The sequence below is a fragment of the Melopsittacus undulatus genome, chromosome 13 (genome assembly GCF_012275295.1).
Source record: "Melopsittacus undulatus isolate bMelUnd1 chromosome 13, bMelUnd1.mat.Z, whole genome shotgun sequence".
In the NCBI taxonomy this organism is placed as follows: domain Eukaryota; kingdom Metazoa; phylum Chordata; class Aves; order Psittaciformes; family Psittaculidae; genus Melopsittacus; species Melopsittacus undulatus.
Window position 1 is genome coordinate 7,567,060 of NC_047539.1, and position 13,014 is coordinate 7,580,073.

The window sequence follows — 13,014 nt, forward strand, 5'->3', positions numbered from 1 at the left end:
GCCTCTTCAAGAGGTTTTTCCCTTCCCTTTAAAATTAGATTGGCTCAGTGCATGAGTCATTTTCAGTGAATCTTGGTTATAAATATAGAATTCTTGTGAATCATTTTACTCTCCTGCAAGGCTGAGTTTAGCAAGAGACTCTTCAATACATGGTAATTGATTTTCAGGGCCTGTCTGCAGCAGTAACTGAAAATTCCCTGGCCCTCCCAGGTCCTGAATGGCTGAAGGTGCCAGTGAAATACCAGGTGCCACTTTTCCCACACCCTTACTCAGTGCTGCTTTGTTACCGTGCACAGGGTAAGTATGAGAAGCTCCAAAGCTGAGATGTGCATCCTAGGGTATCTCTGAGCAGAGCTTAGGTGCATCATCTGTTAAGCAGAAGGAAGTTTTTCATGTAAGATCACTGCAGGGCATTGGGCCTGAATGGGTTTTCTCAGAGTCTGTCCCTTGAAATGTGTCTTCATGGTCCTGGATTCCACCCATAGGATGCAGTTGGACAGAAGCACAGCTTGTGTTGTGTAGAGTTCATTTGTGACTCTAGAGGAGCTTGTATGAGATTTGACTCTACGGAGATAAGTTGGCATCCAGAGGTTAAGAGTCCCTTTCCTGCCCCTCTGAGACCACAGAAAATGTGTATTAAGGTAGAAGATATGGTATCAGCTCTACCTGTCTCTCACACTGAGCACTGGGCATTGAAGCAGTGAGCTCACCTCTGCAAGCTCCTGAAGGAAATGCCATTTTCCAGACCCAGGGCAGCTCTGTGCCACCCTTGCTGGCTCCTGGAGGAATAATGCTTCTCTGCAGGTGAGTTCTACTCACCCAGTGGGGAGATCTGTTGCAATCACAATGACTCTGCTTACAGCCTGTGGTCTTTACCTGCTTGATCTCAGAGAAGGAAAACAGTGCTGACATTTTCATCCTTGTGGGGAAGCAATGATGTTTTTGTATTTGTTCTCAACCCAGTTAATAACCCAGTTACATCCCAGTTGCTCTTTCATCCTGTCTGATTTGTGAAAGCTCTCGCTCTGTGATTCAGAGCTGTAGCAGTTCAGTTTGGACTGTGCAGTGTGGCTCATGTATGTCACATTGGGACAGAAAGTCCAAATTCCTTTGGGCTCCAGCTTGTTGGTGAGTGGATTTCACCAGTTCTGTGTTGTCAGTCAGAGCACGATAAAATGACGCAGCTCTGTGGCTGCTGGAGCATCTTTGTGGACAGGCTTTTCTGGATGTGGATGCTTCAGCCAGGTTATGTGGTGCCGTTCCCTTAGTAACAGTAGCTGACATCCGTGACGCATGGGCCGTGCTGTGCTGTTCTGCTCCGTGCTGTCTCTGCGGGGCAGGGAGAGCGCTGTCACTCCTGCATCTCTCCCTGCCTCAGTGTTGTTTCATTATCTTTGCGTTCTACATCTGTTCCAAAGCAGTGTTTTAACTGGACCAGACTTGCAGACCAGAAATGTTTTCCCCCTTCTAAATCAAAGCAGAAAATTTGCTATTTTTGAATGTGAAGTTCCTGCTCTATCTTGATAGATTTGTTGGGAATACTCACTGCAGGACCTGCAGACCCATGTGCTGGTCCAATACAAATGGGATGTGCAGAGAAGAGAAAGAGACCCTCTCCAGCTTGAGAGCTTGGCTTGCTTAGCCCTGGGAGACAAGCCAGTCCCCTTCACTGAGCTGCATTAACCTCAAGTTTTGTGGTTTCCATTCCCATTGTGCATATTGCTTTTCTTCTCTTATTAGCTGATGAAAGGTGCTGGTTTTTTCTGAGTAATGCTGTTTAAATATCACAGATCTAAAAGAAAAACAAAATCAATGTCACGATCTGTCCAGTAATGCACTGGGAAAGGTGATATAGTTTGGTTACAGAGCTGGATCTCAGTATTAAAGGAGGGTGTTTATGCCTTCTTTGTGACTCTTTAGTCATGCATGCAGCCCTTGAAACAAGAGAAGGATGTGACCACTGCAGCTTGTGATCTAAGGGATCCATGTAGGAAGCAGTCCTTAGAGCAGTGTTCTTTGTGTGAATAATACACAGGAGAGAGATGGCCTAAGGCCTTTCAGCTGACATCAGCCATCCCAAAGTGAGCAGACTCTTGTCTGAACATGAACTTGGTGCTGACTTGCCCGACGATGAGTCCAGTCTTCTCTGGAAGAACTTACTCCTAATGTGGAGACCCCATATCCATCCATTGCAGTTTCCTTTCACATAGCCCTTTGGCACCTGGGCTTGGATAACAGAAGGTATTCCTTTCTTGGAGGATAATTAGAAGGGTGTGTTAGCTGGAATAGCTCTGTATGGGTCAGTATCTGTTCAAGCAAAGGACTGGCAAATTCTGAGAAACAGAATGGTTCTGGGTCCTGTTAACATTTTAGAATCATGTATAACCTGATTGTAGTTAATGTGCAAAACCACCAAGAATTGACTTTCTTTAAGAATGGACCAAACAATTTAAGTTACTTCCCACCTCTAATTCAGTGTCATCACACCTTCTGAAAGCAGATGAGGGCTCCATTCATTTTGGAGGTCATAGATAACAGGAAAGCAATGATGTGACTGGATTTTCTGGAGCCAAACACTTATTCTGAGATCAGTAGAGATCTTGTGTCAGGGTCTGTAAATCAGGAATCCAGTCAAATAGCTTCAGCTGAAATCATGGATGTCTCTGTCAAAGCTGGCAGTGGAAAACCAGGAAATCTCGACAGTGTGGGCAGGAGTGCCCTGTGGTGCTGGTTAGGAATCAAAGCTGCCAACATACATAAGGGTTAACCACAAAGATGTGGTTAGTTGTGAGACTGTTTCTTCGTTGGTTTTATGATGACTTGTTATCCCATTTTGCACTAAGCTAATTGCGTTTGAAAGAGCAGATCTAATTAGGAACCAGTGACTGCATGATGCTGGAGCTTGGGCTCTGCTTTCTCTCGTTCAGGACTTGAAAGCCAAGCAATTATCAGAGTCACCAAACGTCACGATTGCCAGCCCCGAGCAATGAAAAACCATGAGTCAGAATCTTTTCCTTCGTGGCCCTAAATGGCAAGACTGGATTAAAGTTCATGACAGGAAAAGAAAATTAGCAGAGGAATAGAAATGTATTCCTTAAACACGCTTCCTGTCCAGAGGTTCATGTCCATTGGCATGCTTCGAGATGGTGGAGCTTTCAGAAGAAGATCAAATACCCACAGACTTGCACTAAAATCATGGAAGGCAGCAATTTGAGAACCTTTGTTTTTAGGGCTTCTATCAGGAACTTATTTTCCCTTTTCTCTGCCTCCTGTTTAAAGTGTGGCAACAAAGCATTTAGAGAAGAAAGGAACAGGAGATTGATTTGGAGCTATTTTGGACCTCAGTTTTGGAGTGTCCACACAACAAACCATTCTCACCAATTTCAGTTGAAAATTCCTTCCAGTCCTCTGCAAATCAGCCCCATTAGGAAGAGGAGCCATTTGCCATGGGGTTTTTAGGTGATTCCCTTCAGGCTTCTAAATAGCACAATTCTCCTGGGTTTGACAGGAAAATAAGAATTCACTTTGCTCTTTTTCTTTTCTCCTTAGTTCATAAAAGTGTAACTTATGTAGAAATGGATGTAAATAACCCCTGCCCAAGCAGGCTATTTATTATTTGAAGTCCTTTGGCTTTCTACCCTTGGCACTGATATGTTAAAAAACGCACTTAATCTGCTGTGAAAATGCAGGTCTCAGAATAGGAGCGAGCCTCCCTCTTACTGCATCTGTTTGGAAAACAAATGGAACAGTTTCAGCGATGAATAATGCTGATAAAATAGTTTACAGAGATTCTGCCTCACTTCATAAATGCATTAGCCTGAAGAGAGCACCAGAGATGAGCATCACGGGGGGGGGGGGGGGGGGGGGGGGAGGCAAATATTTCTGCACAGAAATTGAAAAGGTTTTTGATTGTGCTCCAAAGAGGAGCTTTAAAGTAATGAGTGGTGTGCTGTAGCGGAGAGGGAAAAGCAGAGGGTGACTATTAGCTCTGATGTGAAATGAGACAGGTTTTGAACCGCACGTGTTTCTGTTTTAGAAGTGAAATATTTTCTCTCTTCCCTTTTAGAGGGCTCAGCTGAACATTTCGCTTTAGTCATGGGCTGTTGAATTGGATCATATTCAGTTATTTAGAAGCATCAGGAATTGTGATTTACCCTTAATAGTGTTTAATGGAAACATTTCTGTTTTCTGGGGGTTATTGAGATTCTTGAAGCTTAATGGTGAAGGTTTAAAGAGGAGCAGTCACTAACTCCCAGCACTGATGTTTCCCAGCCAGACCTATCTTCAGAGCTGGGATCGCCCATTTAGATATTTACCCCCCGGGAGTTTATTGAAGATAGGAGTCTGTGCAGCAGAGCAGAGCACAGATAGCTTGAGTCCAGGTGAACTTAACCATTAAACCACACAGTGTTGGTTGAGGTTCCAGTAACTGCTGGTTTTACCTTGCATCCATGGGAAGGGTGCTTTCTCGTGATAGGGACTCAAACCGTCCAGTTTATAAGTAGGGTTTTCAAATTAAATCATTCTTTTACAGTGTGTTTTCAACATTTCTGTAGCAGTGAATCTCCTCTCACATGTAATCTCTAAAAGGGGTTTTTCTGGTAGTCATCAAGTGCAATTTTACTGATGGACTCTTTAAAGGCAGAGACTGCCTCTCCCTGCAGTGACACAGGACCTAGTTCTGTGCAGGCCTAAGCACACATAATGTCTCTTCGTGCTGTTGTAAAATAGGAATACTTGGTGTTCTCCTAGCACCTATCACCTTGCTATTTTCCTTTGCGTGGATTCCAAGTGATTTGCTACATTAGTGCTTTAACAAACACTAATAAAAGTGATAGATACTTTAAAGGTCTTCATTTTGCAGCTTGGGATGAAAATGAAAACAGTTTGCCCTCCCAGTTGATCTAACACTGGGCATCTTGACTTCTCAGCTCACCAGTCAGAATAAGAGCTGCAGCAGAAGTATGGCGCCTTTTAACTCCCTAAGATACCATCTCTTAGCAGTGCTGCTGTTGTCCAATACAACCACGGCAGGGCTGTTGTAAATAACACTGTAATAAATATACCAGCCTTGCGGTGAGGCTGCAAGCTTCAGATTTCCACAGCCTTGTGGGGAGATGAAAAATGAGTATATGCTGAAAGAAAGTACTGAAGTTGTACATCGTCAAGGGAAGAAACACATCAGCATAGATAACTTTAATGCATGTAGCTATTAAGGGATGCCCTGTTATAAAGCATGAGTTGTACTTAACCACTGAGGCATTAGCTTGGGATTGTGATTATAAAGAAAATATTTAATTGGACTTTACTTCTTGTACAATGGTGTTTAAATCACGGCACCAGAGTGGGAGGAACATTAGTTCAAAATGAAGCACTTTTCCTAGTGCTTTTTGTGCTGATAGGGAATCCTCCTGTCTCGGTTGCATTGGTTGTTGCATGCTTGGTTTGATGAATGGTGTACTGAAGATCAGGTGAGGTGGGTGGGAGTGAGCTTGGCTGTAGCACAGCTCTCTCGTTATCCTTGCCCAGTGTCTCATGAGAGTACTTGGTTTTGTGACATGAAGCCCCTTATTTGCAGTGCAGTTATATCTGGAGAGTCTACATACAGCCCTTGGCATTTGAAGGCAGAATGTCAAATGTGGATTGAGACTCAAAAACATGCTTGATGTTCATTTTTTTTCTGTCTTACATAAAATGCCCGAAGCAGAACCCTTTGGTCAAAGGAGCAGATTTGGATATCTCCTCTGCAGTCATTTGGTCCTTAGCTGGTGTGCAGGTACAGCTGGGTATCTCATCTACTCAGTACACATTTCTCAATGCCATAGAATGCTATAACTTGGTAATAAAGTTGGTTTCAAACTGGGCAGCTCTGCAGCAGCGAGGTAAAGCAACAGCAGCTGGAGATGCTGAGCAGCTGACTGCTTCTCTACCATCCGCCCCTTTTCACTTGTTCTTATTCCCTTCAGCCTCATGAATTCAATTCCCTGTGCAGTTTCCATGAAAACAAGGTATTTAGCTGTGGTATTTCTTCCTGTCTAAGGAAAATCTCATCTGCTAAATAAACCCCATAAATAATCCTGCTTTTTGCTGCTTCCCACCCTTCTAGCCCCATCCCTAGAGCTCTCTTGTTTCACATTCCATTAAGTCACGTCAAGATTTTCATAAAGGCAAAAAAGATGAAAACTGAACTTGTTCACCTGAGCCTGCAAGAAGTAGCCTTGTTGGAGGCATAAACCAGTGACATTGCCAAAGCATGTTGGGGACTGTGGTTATTTGAGCTGTAAATCAATAACATACTTGCACTTAATTAAATTCACAGTGGATACTGCAGGGGATGTTCCTCAAAACTGGCTGCAGTTAATGAATTTTGGATGGCTGCTGTCAGATGAGCCATACAAGGGAATTGCCTGGGCTCTGCTGATCTCTTCCAAGTTGCAGTGCTGCTCTCCCCACGTATACGTAGTGAATGTGGGCAGTTTTCTGTACTCAGTGTTTGTATGTACTTACTGTTGTAAGTACAGTGACAGCAGGCAGGCTTGGGTCACACTCACATTGTGCTGTGCCCACAGAGCTTATAGTAGTTTTTTACCCATGTAAATAAATAAAAGCATGTGTATGTGTGTATGAATTGCCTGGTTGTACACCAGACTACCTCTTGATGTCTTTCTGAAGTTCAGATCCTCCAGAAACAGCTAAATCTTCATCACTTTTTAGTGTCAGGTTCCAGAAAGGGGAAAATTGTTAATTTGCTTTAAAGTAGGTAAATGACTTCATTTTCCTGTCCCAAAGGTTTATCTATAAACTTCCCCCCCCCCCTCCCCAAGCCTACCAGATGAACACCAAGAGTCTGCCGTGGGAAACTGATTTAAATCCAAGAGCTGGCTGAGAAACAGCACTTGTTGCCTTACAGATTACCAAATGCAAGAAGTGTGAGCAGCCTAACTGCAAAGATGGGGAGGTTCTCAGGAAGAAGAGTTTGTAAATACTGGTTTATTTCACTGCAAAATTATTGCTTTTGCTGTTTCAATCTAGTGCTTAAAAAGTAGACATTGAAGTGTTGTGGAAGAGACAGAGGGAAAAGGTAAGTGGAGCTAAGGAGATGTCCTCAAATACTGTTACTTCTTCTCTGTAAAGCCATTGGAGCACCACTCGCCAGGTCCTCTCATGTCTTTTGAAGGATTCTGCATCTTGAGGTGATACTTCTGCAGGTTGCTCAGGATGTCCAAGTTCAAGTTTCCTTCTTGACTGAGCTTGGCTGTGTGTGTGCAGGAGAATGTGGTTGTGCAGGGAGCTCGGTGTCTGCCTTTGGGCACACAGCAAACCTCCTTGCCCTCTTTGGCTCTTCCAGGCAGGTGACCTCTTTAGTTAATGTGCTGGGAAGCTCTTGTTCCCCTTGCTGTGCTGCAGGCTGCCTCCCTGCTGTTGCATGCTCAGAGGTGACATCTGTACTGTCCCTCTGGGATGGAATAGGAGGGCATCTGTGTGCAAGATGCACTGTTCTCCTCCAATGTTTCCCACTTTAACTGGATAAAAACCACTGTGTATTTGAAAGCTAACATGGATTAGGTTGGATGTGAATGTAAAGTCAGTGAGCTCTTTTGGGATAATTCCTTTGTGTAAAGGAGCCCAAGGAGAAAAGTTGGAGTCAGACAGTAATGTTAGCCCTCACTCTGTGGGTGATGTAGAGGAGAATGAAGTGGGACTGTGACCTGGACCCTGGCCTGAGGGTGCTGGACCTATAGACCTGGACATGGCGCATTCATCTCTCATCCTGCAGAGCATACATTTTGAGGCAATCCAGCAGCTAATTCCAGTGTCTCTCCCCTTGCAGACACATACATGGCAGTCATTTGGGGACTGATGTTATGCCAAGTCCTTGTGATGAGAAATGTCACGATGGAATAATTAAACCTTGGGGCCGTGGGGCCGGTCGCTGTGGAGATGGCCCTCCGTGGCAGCTGCAGCCTGTGTTACTGATGGAGCTGTGCCTGCTGTGCTTTCCACTACATTTGTTTCATTAATATTTTATTGTTTTAAAGAAAGAAAAAACCCCACACTGGGGAAGGTGGGGAAAGAGCCTGTTTCCTGAGCAACCGCAGTGCACTTCTTTGCAGTTATTTTTGAAGGCAGGTTGCTTCATTTAAGGTTTGGAAGCAATTATTGCTGCATGGCTGCAGGCATCCGGGAAGCTGCCTTGCTTGCTTCATTTTCTTTACTTCTAATTGAAAGACAGAGCAAAACAGCAGCTGGGTTGGGAGTTGTTGTGATGGTTGCTAGACAGGATCTGTGGCTGTGATGTGAAGAACATCCCCAGGCTGTCATCACTCTTTGTTCTTCCCGTGCCGCTCTACCTGGCCTCGCAAAACCCTGTGGGCAGCCGAGCAGCGCTCACCCCCACTGCTGCTTCTGTGTTAGATACGCAGATGCTCCCTCTTCCTCCGAGTAGAAACAGCCTCACTCACAGAGGTGTCATCAGCACCGGGCTCCCGCTCGTGTGAGAGCACAGGCACTGCCTTTGCCACCTACAGATGTCCTTTGATTGCAGCGGATGTTTCCTGGAATAAGCTGATTGCTGAGAGGGGTCAAGCAGGGATGTGCCTGTGTGTCCTGGTCCCCCTTTCGGGGAACAGTGCCATGCTCAGGCTTCTGTACATAACAGGGATGAAAAAGCAGGGGGTGGTTGTCTTCTGAGTCAGTAGTGCTGGTTGGGAAGCACAGCAGCGTGGGAAGCGGCGTCAGACTCTGCTCGGTAGCCTTGATGCAGCCAAGCTCATGTCCTGAGATCAGGAGCCTGCAAAAGCTGAGGCCGTTGCTCCATTGTTGCCATACAACATCTCGGTCTGATTTTTGCTTCTTGTGGGCTCAAAACCTCTTTGCAGACAGCAATAGGAAATGCCAGGACAGTCATTCTGTTATAGCCCTAGGCCAGCTGCACAAAGCCCTGATCACCAAGTGGCTATTGGTGTTCTCCTCTTGGAGACATGATGGGCAGGAAGAACATGGTGACATACTGTCCATCTCTTTACTGGAGAATGGCTGCATGTGTATGGTTTCCCTGGCTTTATTTGAGTTGTAGCTGTTGTTGGAGTGTTGAAAGAAGCTGGTCACAGCATGGTGCATCACGATCCTGGCTTCTGGCTTGCCAGCAGCTTTATGTGACATTTCCCATTCAGCAGCTTGAGGAGAGACTGTGAAGTTAATACATGTTCCTTGTTTCATTGTAAGATGAAGTTGGAGTTGCAGAGTTCTCATCTAGGTTGTATGGTAAAGGAATATATAGCATTTATTGTGAAGAATTTGCTGTCTGAACAAACTTAGTACTAGGAAGGAGAAGAACAGAGAATGTTGACTTCTCTGTTTTACAGGGAATGAAGTCAGGGTATACAATTAGAAGACTCGGCTTTGCTAACTTGGGTATTGCAGGAAAAGCCACCAGTATTGCATTCCACTGATGGGCTCATAAGGAAATTAGGGCTCTCCATGGAAATATTATCTTCTGTCAGATTTTATCCAGTATTACTTAGCTTAAAAACGTATCTGCCTTCACAGTTGAAAGCAAGACAGTGGCACTGTTATCCCACAGCACATTTCCAATTTGCTTTTCTAGTGTTGTTTTTGACACTCCAGGAGCAAACGGTTGTGCTTTCTGAACACGCATTAGGGTAATTTGTGTAGTGAGTGATAGCAGGAAGCCAATTACAGCTTTCTCTTTTCCAGTGCGATAAGACACAAAACATGAAGTTATTAATACCTCATAAATGCTTCTCCTAATGTTTGCGTTAATTCAGCAGGCCGGTGTTCAGTCTCACAAAGCAAAGAAATAGGGTAGCAGTGGAGATGAAGGGGATGTTTATACTGATGCTGTTCAGTGCAGACACATCCTGTGATCCTCTGACTCCACAGCTTCCTGGCTGGATGAACACAAGCGGTGTGTCTGTGCCATTCCCTGTGACTTAGGTTAATCCTCAGGGACTGAGCAGTGAGGCTTTCCTCAGGCCAGGCTTTCAGGTATTATGGGGTTTGGAGGCCATTAAGTACAGTGAGGAGGGGGAGTCTTCAGGGATTGCTCAGCACCTGACAGCGTTGGGCTTAAAGCACAACAAAACACGACCGCCTTCTATGAAAGCTCAGTGCCGAAGCTTGGGAGAGGTTCAGTGTGTGTCAGAGCAGATGGAGGGCCATTTGTGACACATAACATGGCAATTGTAACTGCAGTTGAGTGCAGGACTCCCTGCTGCCATTGAAAGCAGGAGAGCATCACTGCTGCTGAGCTCAAGCCCTCTGCTGTGCCTGCCTGTGTTTCATGAGCACACCTTGCCAGTGCAGTTGTTCTGCTCTCCTCCCTGTGAATGAATTGGTCTGTTTCCTTCATACCTTGTCGTGGACAGTGCTGACTGGATGAGTCATCTGCAGTCTCCATTTAAAAGCTGGTAGACAAGGAAAGCTTGGGTTTTATTTTGTTCTGTTACTTGTATTTCTCTTTTCCCTGCAGCAGTTTAGATGAGAGCTGTTCAGATCTTTGATGCACAGTCCTGTCAGGCTGAAGTAGTGCAATGCAGTCTTTTCCTGGTGACCATCAGAGCACGTTACAGTAAGGTTTGCAAAATGAACCTCACGGGCAGATCTCTTGTAGTTGTAGGTCTGTCTGCTTCTCTGTTCCCTCCTAGGCTGTAGGATTGCTACATTTCCTTCTCAATTCCTCGGTTTTTGTTGCAAACATCAGACCACAAGTGGAGGAAATGGATGCAGCAACTCACAAGGATAAATAGGAGCCTGTGTTCAAACCAGAGATCATCAGTAAAAGCAGATTTCTACCTCATTCTGTCTTGAGGTGGGGGAGCTGGTTCTGCCACAAGAAGTTGAGTAGGGAGTTTGCTTTTGGTTCATTTTCAGTAGAATCTTTCACAGAGATGTGTGTAAAATGGGATGAAAACAGAGGGAAATGTTCAGTCCTGTGGTTCATTTGTGCACTGATGTTATCTGTAACTTCCAAGGTGTTTGTTTTTGCTTCATCCAGTTTTGAGATCTGGTCTGTCTTTCTGCCTGCTTCCGCCACAGCTCTGTTCTCTTCACATCTGACCAGTGGGTGTCAGCAGATGACAGTCACCGAAGGGAAGACCAAAGGACAGCAGTACCCATCACTTCATCTCCCTCCCTTTCTCATAGGTGTGGTGGAAGCGTGTCTCCTGCACATGCTGAAGCGCAGGGCTGCCGGCTTCCTGCGCACTGACAAGGTAGCTGCTCTCTTCACCAAGGTTGGCAAGACCTATGCGATAGCTGGGGACATCTGCAAGAAGGTGCAGGACCTGCAGCAGCAAGTGGAGAGCAGGTGAGGCTGAGCTCTGGCTGTCACCAAAATACACACGGTGTGTGAGCAGCTTGGTGAGGGTACAGACGCTGCCTGGTAGGTGCAAAGGGACCTTTCTTGGCCACGTTTGCTAAAGCTTTGTCTCTTCAGGGACTGTCACTAAAAGCAGATTTTCCTGGCAGGGGATAATTGCACAGTGAGGAAGGACCATTCCCATGTGGTTCAGAGAGCCCCGTGCTGAGCAGCCCCCTTGTTCTTGCTTACAGCCACACTCGGAGTGATTCTGCTCTGTACAGCCAGCTTGACACCCTGCCTCTGAAAGGCAGCGTTAAGCTCCTCATTTCTGAGGTGGACCTGTTGCTGTGCTGGCTTATGCTGTAGGAACAAGCAGGGGGTCTTGGCTGTAAGCAAGCTCCCAGCTGGCTTTGGATGCTCATTTGCTATACTTCTAGTTTCTCAGTTTGATGTTGCTTATCTCTTAGTTGTCTTGTTGTTGTTCTGTAGGTGGTAGGAGATAGGCTCTTACTGCCAAGACACTAGCACAGACTGTGCTACAGCTATATATGGTACTTAACAGAGGGAGCAAAAAGATGGGTCTGTGCCCAAGGAGTGCCTGGAGATGGTATGGCAGGAGGTCCTTGGAACAGCTCTGCCTCTGTTAGCTCAAATCCTGCTCCATGCTTCTCACCTCAGTGGATTATCTCATGCTAAAACAGCTGTGTGCCTTTTTGGGGTTGTGGCTAGCTTCAGCCTGAGGTACCAGACAAAACTGGGGAACAAGAATCTTATTTTTACCATTCTCCCTTTGGCTTTCCCAATGGAGTGTGAAGCTTTTTCTGATAAGAAGCAAGTTTCTGTTCATCACACGCCACTTATTTTCTGCTACACTTTGCATTTTGCTGGTTTTTTTCATTCTTTTGGGGTGTATGGTCTGCAATGCATTTACAGCCTATTAATTTCAGCCTGTGTGTTCCAGCACCTCGCCATGCAGCCCTTCACTGGGGAGCTTCCTGTGAGCAGAAGAGTCTGAATTCTGACAGCTTTACTTTGTCCCCTTTTGCAGGAAAAATCAGCCAAATGGGCAGGAGCCCCTCAAGAGGCAGGGCTCAACCACAAGCAAAACTCCTGTCCTGACACCTCAGGCCATCAAACACATATGGGTTCGGACAGCACTGATTGAGAAAGTGCTCGACAAGATTGTGCAGTATATTGTTGACAACTGCAGGTAAGGACCGAACCAGAAGCACAGGGCTTTGTCTGGCTGCTGTGTTCAGGTATGTGCAGCAAGGGATTGCATTGAAAATCTTCTGCAGAATTCTTGGAGAGAAAAAATCAACTGCAAAGGCCTTTAGAAACAAAGGTTTGGGTCGTTGATAGTGTTCCTGACTTACAAAAGCTGAACAGCCACATTGCTTCCCAGAAAACAGATAAAAAATTAACGAAGCATATTAGGTGCCCAAATTCTAATGGGACCTAACCTTAGTGGAACAGAAATGTCTTCTAATAGGTCAGGAGTGGTTAATTCACTTACAGTAGTAGATGAAAGAAGGGGAAATGAGTTTAGAGCAGGAAGAGTTACTGAATAAAACCTTAGGTTTGTTCTCATGCTTTTTGGTGACATTCCTGCTCAAATGCTCCATGTTCAAGTTCTGCTCTTGAGGAAGAAAAGGTGGTTTAGAGTTCGAGCCCCATCTAGTGGAAGAGAC

General features: G+C 45.3%; 1 protein-coding gene across 4 annotated transcripts in view; it reads left to right on the forward strand.

Moving 5' to 3' along the window:
• The window catches only part of SGSM2 (small G protein signaling modulator 2), a 44,146-nt gene that overhangs the window by 9,199 nt on the left and 21,933 nt on the right, over nucleotides 1–13,014 (forward strand). For all 4 annotated transcript variants that reach the window (XM_034068844.1, XM_034068846.1, XM_034068845.1 and 1 more), the window contains exons 3-4: nucleotides 11,167–11,329; nucleotides 12,372–12,533. In XM_034068844.1, the coding sequence (XP_033924735.1) occupies nucleotides 11,167–11,329; nucleotides 12,372–12,533 (325 nt within the window). The remainder of the gene's footprint in view (nucleotides 1–11,166; nucleotides 11,330–12,371; nucleotides 12,534–13,014) is intronic.